The sequence below is a fragment of the Trachemys scripta genome, chromosome 2 (genome assembly GCF_013100865.1).
Source record: "Trachemys scripta elegans isolate TJP31775 chromosome 2, CAS_Tse_1.0, whole genome shotgun sequence".
NCBI classification, from domain to species: Eukaryota; Metazoa; Chordata; order Testudines; family Emydidae; genus Trachemys; species Trachemys scripta.
This window is the reverse complement of record NC_048299.1, coordinates 57,203,052-57,213,640: the sequence shown is the minus strand read 5'-3', so window position 1 is coordinate 57,213,640 and position 10,589 is coordinate 57,203,052. Positions and strand designations below refer to the sequence as shown.

Here is a 10,589-nt window from a genome sequence, read left to right as displayed (position 1 = left end):
ATATACACAGAGGACATGAAAAATGGGTGTTGCCATACTAACTATAACAAGAGTAATCAATTAAGGTGGCTATAATTTTTTCCCCCTACTGTTACTCACGCCTTCTTGTCAACTGTTGGAAATGGGCCACTCTGATTATCACTACAATTTTTTTTCTTTCTCCTGCTGATAACTGCCCACCTTAATTGATTACTCTCATTATAGTTAGTATGGCAACACCCATTTTTTCATGTCCTCTGTGTATATATATATATATATATATATCTTCCTACTGTATTTTCCACTGCATGCATCTGATGAAGTGAGTTTTAGCCCACAAAATCTTAAGCTCAAATAAATTTGTTAGTCTCTAAGGTGCCACAAGTACTCCTCATTCTTTTTGCTGATACAGACTAACACGGCTACTACTCTGAAATATGTATCTCAGTTTACCTGCTTGATATTATCCTGCCTGACTGCATAGAGTACAATCAAAGGAGACTGTTAGGGGGAACAAACAGGAAGCAAAACAATGACAAAGATCAGGTACCACCAGTGAGAATACAAAGGGTCCTCATGGAAACAATGCAGGAGCTATTTATTGAGGAATGCCCACCTGCCTGGTTCCAGTCAGACCAGGTTATTTTTTCCCAAGCCTAGGATCAAAGTGGCACTAAACCATTAAAGACACAATGGCCCAAGGAGGCAACACTGTGTTAAACTGTTTCAACACAACACAAAGAGCGGAGACTATCTAGAAAAGACATTAAAATCTTTCAATTAGTACTAAATAGCAGATGCTCTTAATGATTTTAGTAATAAAATAAAAACAATAGAATTTTTCAACTATTATATTATGATATCAGTAGTACCATTGAATAATATGACATGTCATTAAGGAATATAAAAAGAAAAAGAAAAAAGTATATGAAATATAAAATTCCAACAAATTTCCAAAACAAAAGTTTTTAGAATTTTCATTTTATGGGAAATTTCAAGAATGGAATGAAAACAAAACTTTGAAATGTCAAAATTTCCCACATAACAGAAATTCCAAGTCTTAACCAGCTCTAGTGAGGAGTTGCCACAGAGACACACAGAGAATGCTGCATGGACTTTCTCCCCCAAACCTGGAATGGGGGTCTGGGCTGAACAGAACTTACCCAAAACTTGCAAGGAAAGAAAAAAAAGTTTAGGTATAAGACAGGCATATAGGCCTTCTGTAGTTTTATCCCTCTGCACTCTGCTTGTTATGTACCTTTGGGTGAATAAATAATGCTTTGTTTAGAACAGTGGTTTTCAACCTTTTTTCATTTGTGGACCCATTAAAAATTTTGCATGGAGGTACAGACCCCTTTGAAAATCTTAGACATAGTCTGTTGACTCTCAGGGTTTCGTGGACCACAGGTTGAAAACCACTGGCTTAGAAGCAGCTCTTCTGGTTTTAAATCAGCTGCTGGTTACAGGCTCCTGGAGGAAGACGGATTACAGGTGCCAAACACAGCTGGGTCTGTCCTGTTATCACAGTTGGTAAACAGAGGAGCTGCAGCCCAGAGATCCAGTCTTAGAGTGGTAGGACTGCGTGGTTCTACCCAGAAAGGGGTGAAGGTAGTGAAACCTGTCACCAAAGAGATGCACTTGACAGGAGCTAAAAGGGGGTCTAAAGCACAGCTCACCCTGTAACCACCATACTGTGAGGATCTGGGGAGCCAGAACTTAGGCCTGTGGGTCCATGAGCAATTGCCACATCCATGCTGCCACCCAACAGCTCTGGCAGAGCAGTGATTGATGGGCTGTGAGCCTTGTGAGGCCAAGCACCACTGGATGTCCTTCCAGAGAGGCCCTGGCTAGAGGAGCCTACCACATTCCCATATTGGCCCAGGTACACTATTTAAGACCTAGGGAAAACATCTGGAGGCCGTCTGTGCATCAAGGCAGACCACTGACCTGCTGTGTAGATACACCCGGCCTTGTTACAGCTCAATGTTGCTCCTTCCTTCCCTGACTCCAGGTAACTCAGTTCTGGCCCTTGGCTTGTGTATCCTGGCTCTGATCACTAGGCTTGACTGCTCCTGCCCCAATTCCTGACAGATATTGACCAGGGCCCATTTACAGAGGCCAGCAACTGGGAATTTAGCATCATAAAGACAGAACACAGTCAGGAGTTTCCTTTTTTTTTTTTTCCTGGAGAAGTGCCAATTACAGTATTGCCAACCTCAAAACATAAAAAATCATGAGATTTTCCCCAAACATTCATGCAATTTAAAAAAACCCCAAACATTATATTGTGTTTTATTTTGGGTCTGTCTTTTGCACTCCCCCTGCCCATCCCTAGTGTGTGTGAGAGAGAGACACAGTTAGTGTTTCCCACTCTCCCATATTTATTGGGTAAGGAGATTTTTCACCTCCCCCCTCTGCCCATCCCCATCCCTGCAATCCCTGCAATTAATTCTGCCCCCCAACCTCCAAATCAATCCTGTCCCCACATCAGTTCAGCTGCCCCAACAGCCCCCACCATACATTAGTTCAGCACCCACCCTCCATCTATTCAGCCCCCCCAGCCTTCCAGGATGGTGGGGAGCAGCTCTGGGGTTCTTCACTCCCTCTGCCTCTTCCCAGGCCAGGGGATGCAGAAGCAACAGTGCCACCCTGTCCCTGTTGCTCACAGAAGAAAAGGGAAAAAGAGGAAATGGAGCCATCTTGAACCACTGGGTTCTGTAGCTCCCCCCTGTTCCCTCCCTTCCTTCCTGTGAGGGTAGATTCAGGTTGCTGAGAGGAGGGGAAGGGGAAGAGAGCTCTCTTCCTGCAGCAGCTGGGATTGGCTGCCTGCCCCATTTACCCACCAGCTGGGGCTAAGCAACCAATCAGAAGAGGTTTGCTGCCTGGCAGTGCTTAAATTGGTTAGAAGACTGGAGCTTCTCACATTATTGAAAGACCGGACTCCAGCCCCCGGCCAAAATCCTGTCACTCATGAAAAAATCACGAGAATTGGCAATATTGCAATTATACATACATTTTCCTGAACAAAAATCATCGAAGAGTGAAAGCAGTGCCTGTCATGCAGAAAGTACTGATGAATCTGGCCAGTGATCTTCCTCTAAGAACAATCTATCTCAATTTCTTGCTTCTATGGCATTTTCTGATCAGGATGCATTTTTAGCTTCATGACCTTCAACATACCTAAAGTAAACTGCTATTATAATACAATACACTTCCTGTCAGCTACACCAATGTTTGTATAACTATAGTTATATAGAGCTTTTCATCCTAAATCACTTTAAATTCTATGGGATCATACACACTCATTTTTAAACACTTATTACTGAGCAAAGCATGTACTACTATGAATGTTGCCCTGGAATCTCTGTTAGACCAGTGGTCTCCAAACTTTTTTGATCGTGCACCCCATCAGCAAAAAATTTTTGAGCACACACCCCCTGCTCCCGGCTGAACTGCCGAGGGAGGAGAAAAAAAATCAGCGCTGCTCCAGCGGCGCTCCTCCTGCTGCGCACCCCAAAGGATCCTCTTGCGCACCCCCTGGGGTACACGCACCCCACTTTGGAGACCACTGTGTTAGATCACTGATGGTAGCAAGCACTTGCACTCAGTAGTAAATGCTAGCCGGATTAGGCCCTTAGATTGTAATCTCTTTAAGGTAAGAAATGTATTTTACACCATTATAAAGTGATGGATAAATTTGTGGTGTTATGCAAACAATTTTAAAGATGAATAATAAAAACATATCTCTCATCCAAATATCAACCTAGCTCGACCCTGCCTAGGCTGAGCTCTAATACACACCGTATTATCTCTGTGTGTGTATAAACAATTTACACAAGGGTTTTTAGCATATGGTCTTACTTATAGTCCATTACTTCAATAGTATGCCCCCAACACTATTGAAGTAATGGACTATAATGTCTTTACAGTGGGGTTGCCGAGTCATGCTGGGTCAAATATTTATCAGTTAATTTTTTTTAAATGGAACTGTTTTCTATTTATTGTATCTCCTAATATGGGCCCTGATTCCCCCATACATTTACTTCAGAGTATAGTACCTAGTATCATAAGTGGTCCCATTAAAAATATTGGGAACCATCACTGAAGTGAGTGTTTCCAGGCTTGGGCATGTGCATGTAAACCCAGTCTTAAAGGTTTTACACTCAGAAGAAATCTGTGCACTTAATTTTTCTTTTAGTAATTTTAATTGGTGTTAAAACACCACAAATATTTAAACAATGTACAGCATTTGCACCAGTAGGTATATCTGTCATTTAAAAAAAAACTACACGAAATCATTATGATATTGTTTGCACTTGACAAGGATTTTAATTTGTCATTTTACAATATATTTTAGAAGGCATTAAAAGTGAAAGGTGAAGCTCATAGTGTCACCTAAGCTGACTATATATTATTGATTAATGACTAATGGCTGCAATGATTATTAATCATTATAGAAAACTGCTATCTACAAAAAATTCTATTTGAAAAATATTTACAACTTTCTCTGCTGGCCAATAAAAAGGTACTGGGACATAGGGCAGGGAGCCATTTGGAAATCCATGAGTCTAGTCTACAGACAGAGCTCACTAATGACACACTGCCTTTAACTCTATTATTCTTCAAAAGACTGGGATGGGGAACGGGAGTGCATTGAAGGATAGAGGTCAGTGAATGGATGGACTAATGTTTGGATAGCTGTAGGAAAAATGTAAATGCCTACTTCAGTATGCCTACTTCAGAATCAAGAGATTCTTGACAGAAAAGTAACTCTCACCATTCTTATCCCATTTATATAAAGAGTAGGCTGTTAATTACATCGTAGTAATGGGGACTAGTGCTCACAACTGATGTGGAAAATCTTTATCTTTTTATTACACTGCTTGATTTGACACTGGTGTAAGTTATTTTACACGTGTGGAATACCTGCTTGTGGTGGTATGTATAGGCACCTGGTGATTAGTTAGCCTTGGAAGCTTTCCTGGGCTCACTCAGACTGCGGTTACTGTTGATGTAGAGAGAGAAGGGCTGGCACTTTAGATCAGGAGTGACCATCTTTAAATATTAGAGACCCCCAATTTTCATTTTTTCTTGTATTGTGGAAGGCCACAAACGAAGTAAAGGATAGAAGGATCTTATCAGGAAGGCTGGCTACAGAAGGTTTTTGGCAGCTGGAAGGGGGGTAAGGTCTGGTGCTTGGTCTGTGGGGTGCCCATTTCACATTCTCTTCCCCTAAATGATCACATTTACCTTCTCTCCATGCCCACTATTACAGGGTCCAGATCCCCCACAATGTGACTCTTCCCTACTGTTCTATTACAGCACTCTCCTGTACTGCCTACCTTCAAATCCCTGGTGAACTGTATTCAGTGTCAAACCTGGGGCATTTCAGAAGAGACTGCGAATGGAGCGCCCTGTAGAAGGTAGCACATGGGGGGAGGGATAGCTCAGTGGGAGCCGCGATCGGCCGAACTTGCTGACGCGGCAGGTAAACAAACTGGCCCGGCCCGCCAGGGTGCTTACCTTGGCGAGCCGCGTGCCAGAGGTTGCCGACCCCTGCACTAGCTCAACTACAAGATACAGACTTGATACAAAAATTACTGGGTGAAATACAGTGGCCTGTATTATGCAGGAGATTAGACTAGATCATCATAACAATCCCGTTTGGCCTTGAAAAAAAAATCTATTACTGTCTTGTGGCAAGGAGTTCCACAGGTTAAATATGCATTGCATGGAAAGTATTTTCTTTGAATTTGCCACATTTCAATTTCATTTACTCTCTCTGTTCTTGTGTTACATAACAGAGTGAATAGAAGTTCCTAAGTTAACTTCTCTATGCCATTTATTTTATACATTTATATGTCCCTTCTTATTTGCCTTTTCTCTAAGGTAAACAATTCCACTCTTTCAATCTTTCTTCATATGAGACTTTTTCCATGCCCTTAATTATTCTCTGAACCCCTTCTAATTCTGCAAGATCCTTTTTTGAGATGGGGTGACCAATACTACATACAGTGTTCCAAAAGAGGCCATACCCATTCATTTATATAATGGTGCTGTATTTTCTGCATTGTTCTCTCTTCCATTTTATAGCCAAGGATAAAAGATATTGGGTATATTTCGAATACAGATGTGAAATATAAGTATTAATTAATATTTTAATATAGGGCATACATGACTCAGGCCTGTAAGATATTTAGCTTAGCCAAACAGGGCTTCAGGCTGAAGAATGGGTTGACATGACTAGCTAACTGATAAATAACCTCGTGCTGGAAATTGTGCTGTTATAGTAAATGTGTTAAGTGCTACTGTCTGGGGGAAAATGTATTGCGATGTACCAGATATAACCAGTTAAAGCTGGTTATAACATTTTGGGAATTTTTGCAGACATAGGGTGTCAGCAATGTGGTAACAACCAGTTATTATGGTGATTGAGGGATGTAAATGTTAATGAGTATAAAGGTAAGTAACAAGTTAGCTTCTGAAAAACACGGCACCCCAAATTTAGTGGGCTGTGGAAGCACAGATAAGGAAACTTTCATACATATGTATCAACCGCAGTGGGCTTTAGCATAACACATTATAGAAGTTGTATCCCGGCCTGTGAACCTGAAGAGACATCAGGATGACGCGTACTGAGGGTGATAGCAACAGTGAAGATGAGGAGGAGGTGGCAGACACTCTAGAGTTCCCCAGCAGATATGAATGAGGCCAGTCACAGGGCTAAACACTTTGCACTCTCTCCCTGCTGTTGGATTTCAGTGTTTCTGGGATTGTTTCTCTGCTTAGCGGATTGGTTAATAAACGGCCTTGTGATTAACTGCAATTGTTTCTTGTGTGCTCCTCGGGTCCCTCATTCTAACAATATTAGTAATAATTTTCCTGATGCTGTGGCCATCCAGGAGACTGAACCCTGATCGATCACTGCAGTCTAAGAAATTAATCAATATACCAAGTCAGCAATTACACAACAATTTCTTATGCATTCTAGCACTGTGTTTGAGTTTTTGACCACTGCTGACATTGAACAGAGGTCTTCATTGAACTGTCTATAATGATGTCCAAGTCTCTTTCCTACATGATACTGTTAACTTAGAACCCGGAAAGGTGGAGGAGGAGATCAAATTATTCCTTCCAACATGTATTACTTTGCACCTATCAATATCTAATTTCATCTGCTATAGTTTTGCCCATTCACTTAGCTTGGTGAAATCCCTCTGAAGCTCCTCACAATCTTCTCTGGACTTGACTAACCTTTTTTAAAAGACAGAACTGTAACCTGTCATTCTATTGTCCGTTTTACTAGAAAAAGTAACCACATCCAGCCTCTCTGCAAAAGGAAGTGTATTCTATATGGCTATTGAGAAAAATATTCATGTTAAATATGGTATGTGATGATATATTTGGCCATATACGGGAAAAAGATAACAGCAAGGGGAACAGTAACTTAACGTGTGGTGTCCAACTTTTCCTACAGGAAACTCACCATAATTAAAGCAAAATAAGCACATGACCACATGTAGAGAAATTCATAAGGGAAAAAAATAAATGGGAAATGCACATATATCAAGGGTCAGAAACTGGACTCAGAGATGGGACCTTACTGAATTATAAGAAGAATAAGCAGACAGTAATAGTGCTATTAAGCACAGAACAAGAAAGCACAAGCTCTCTACTCTGAAAACTGACAAAGAAAGGCACTGTGGGAGTCCCACATTTGCTATCTCTCAATGACTTCCAGATCATTATTACCATCACACATGCTTAAAAGGATTTATTCCCCCTCCTCTCAACCACCTATTTGCCAGCCTTGCAAATTCAGTCTGGGATCTGAAAGTCAACCTGGGTCCTTTCCTTCTGTATGTCACTCCCTGATAACAAGGATTCTGCAGGCCAAATTCTCCCCAGTTAGAAATGAAGTTGCACAGGTCTGACTCAGGATAGAATCTGCTCCTTCTATTGGAATTTTGTTAACAATCTGACAATGAGCAAGACAGGACAGCATCCCAGATCACTTTCTCACAGCTAAGTTGATTCAGCAGGGCTGAGGAGTAAAGAAAGCAGTAAAGAGTTATTTTTGTCCAGAAAGTAAGCATATGTGGCTCTGAATATAAACACTGGAGAAAGAGTTCAATAAATATGTAGTGGTAAATATATTTTTTTGGTACAACCAATAACTCAGAAGACAGGATGGTCTGACGAAGCTGAGGTCCTGGTTTCCATCTCCAAGTTTCTCAATGTTTTTCTTAAAGATTCAGAGGGGATTTAATATCATTTTTATTATGTAATTAATGCCAAGCATGAATGTAAATGGGCATGAGCTTCCAATGCCTATTCTGGTAGTTATTTCTAAGCACCAACAAGTCAATAGCCATATAACAACTGATTCTGCAGGGATATACAGCTCAGACAAATCATTCTGTTATTTATATCAATTGCCATTTTTGTTTATTAAGTCTATTGGTTATATATGTAGCTGAATGGCTTTGGGGAAATTCTGTAATTTCTTGTTAATGGCCTAATGTGCTCCAACTGAAAATGCAGGATGCCCTTCAATAGGTTTATAGGAAAAGTAGTAATAAAGCTTAATACAACCATATCTTTGACATTAAAACAAGGACTTTATGGCATTTCAGAGCTGGGGAGTAATAAAACCAGTTATCTTTCTGGACAGAGTCAGTGCCTTGCCATAGAGATGGACACAAGCCAATGAAATGAGCTCAAGATACTGGAAGAGGACTATCGTTGTTCAGACAGTACTTACAATAAGCTTTTTCCTAATTGCTCCTAGCTTTTCAGTGGCTGCTGCTAGTTCAGCATTTGCCTGGGCTAATGCATGACGTTTTGGCTCCACATCACAATATACCTTGAGAAATAGAGAGAGTATAGTTTTATTAGGACAAAAAATAGATCTTGTATTCATTCACAAAAACTGCAAATGACACCTGATGAAAGAGCTTCTAATCTGTACAATGAACCTGTAAGTCACAGGTTGCATACATTTGCTTTACCTTTGTACATGGTAGTGAAATACATACAAACCTACATTAAATACATAATTATAGCTATACACATATGTTACTTGCTTTCTAGGAGAGGAGTTATCCCTTGTAATTCTGACAGTAGCGTATTTAAGGATATCTTAAATAGAAATGAACGCTGCCCACTCATACCAAACACTTTCCAACTTCTGTTTCCTTAGCACAGAATTAAATGACATCCAGTTATCATATTGCCATGGGCTCACTAGTCTGCATATATATCACTGGCATCTACTGGAGAATCAGAATTGCTCAACTGTGTCTCAGACTGCCTGTCATGTAGACAGCTAGCTGAAGTTTTCCTTTAGTTCAAGTGGAAGGGGGAATGTGTATCTGGAGAAGAAAGATATATGATCTGTCCACACTGTTGCATCATAATGACAATTACAAACCCCAATGGCCACAAATTTGTTCTTTAAAAATGAAGTTTTCAAGCCTTAGCACTGTTTTCCATTCAACCTCCATCTGCATTTAATCTTGTATCTTCACTGAAAATAATACACTGAGTCTGCTGAAATGGTCACAAGCGTCTATTGTAGTATCCTTCCAAATTCACCTACTTGTCCAGTCAGAGACCAAATATTTTGATATACAGTACCTCATAGAATTTTACTATGTTGATAACCCAGGCACAGAGACCAGCTGCTGCAAAGGACTTCGTGCGGACCAAATTTGGGTTGAATTCTGGATCTTTCAAGTAATGTTCTTTGACCACTTTCAGACAGTTCTCAGGAATATGCTCCTTATCATAACTAATTAAAGCTTGCAGGAAGTCATCAACCTACAAGAAGAAGAGATCTAATGTACCCAATCCATTTACACTGCAGAGAACATTCCAAGATCACAAGTTAACTCCTGCTTTCATGACCTTAAAATATAAAAGCAAAATTGGCACTCTGCATTTAGTTTGTTTTTGGAGATTGCACTGAGCACTAAGTGAATACAAATTTGAAAAAAAGAAAAAGAAAAAAGTGTGGCCTGAAGCACATCTTCACAGGAATCATTCATTTACAGAACCCTTCCCATCACACCCCCTCAAAAAACTCCAACCACCCGAGTCGCTTTTTGCAATTAATTTGGGAAATTGTCTAATATCAGGTAAAAACATATATACAATTTTCTTCCTCTTATACTTGACTGCTCTCAGTTTTGCAAATAATGAGTAACTCCCAGTTGTGCTCATGTTGGCTTCAATATGCCACTGAAGCCACAGGGAGACATGATTTATAACAACATGACATACAGCTCTTTCAATTAAGTCTTTAAGAAAGTGATATTACATTTGACTCAAAACTACCCTTGACTGTAATATTTAATTAACTAGCCCTCCTCTCACCCACCACACATAGCCAACAGATGATTTCCCACTGTCCAGTACCTTTCCCATGAAGACTTTAGCAGCTTTCCAACTTCGGTCTTTGGGCACTTTGCCTTTATAAGCCAGTAATACCATGATTGCAGCAGTAACATTTGTTACTGCAATTGGTGGGTTGGGGAAGGCTTTCAATTCAGTGAGATTAACCTGAAGAGCAATCACACAAAAAATCAGCAGAAAGCTGCCAAACATAG

At 40.3% G+C, this 10,589-nt stretch overlaps 1 protein-coding gene across 1 annotated transcript in view; it reads right to left on the bottom strand.

Moving 5' to 3' along the window:
• The window catches only part of DNAH11 (dynein axonemal heavy chain 11), a 294,982-nt gene that overhangs the window by 90,531 nt on the left and 193,862 nt on the right, over positions 1–10,589 (bottom strand). Inside the window, exons 59-61 of the mRNA XM_034759480.1 lie at positions 10,399–10,542; positions 9,619–9,801; positions 8,744–8,845 (exon numbers count right to left, since the gene is read on the bottom strand). Coding sequence (XP_034615371.1) covers positions 8,744–8,845; positions 9,619–9,801; positions 10,399–10,542 — 429 coding nt within the window. The remainder of the gene's footprint in view (positions 1–8,743; positions 8,846–9,618; positions 9,802–10,398; positions 10,543–10,589) is intronic.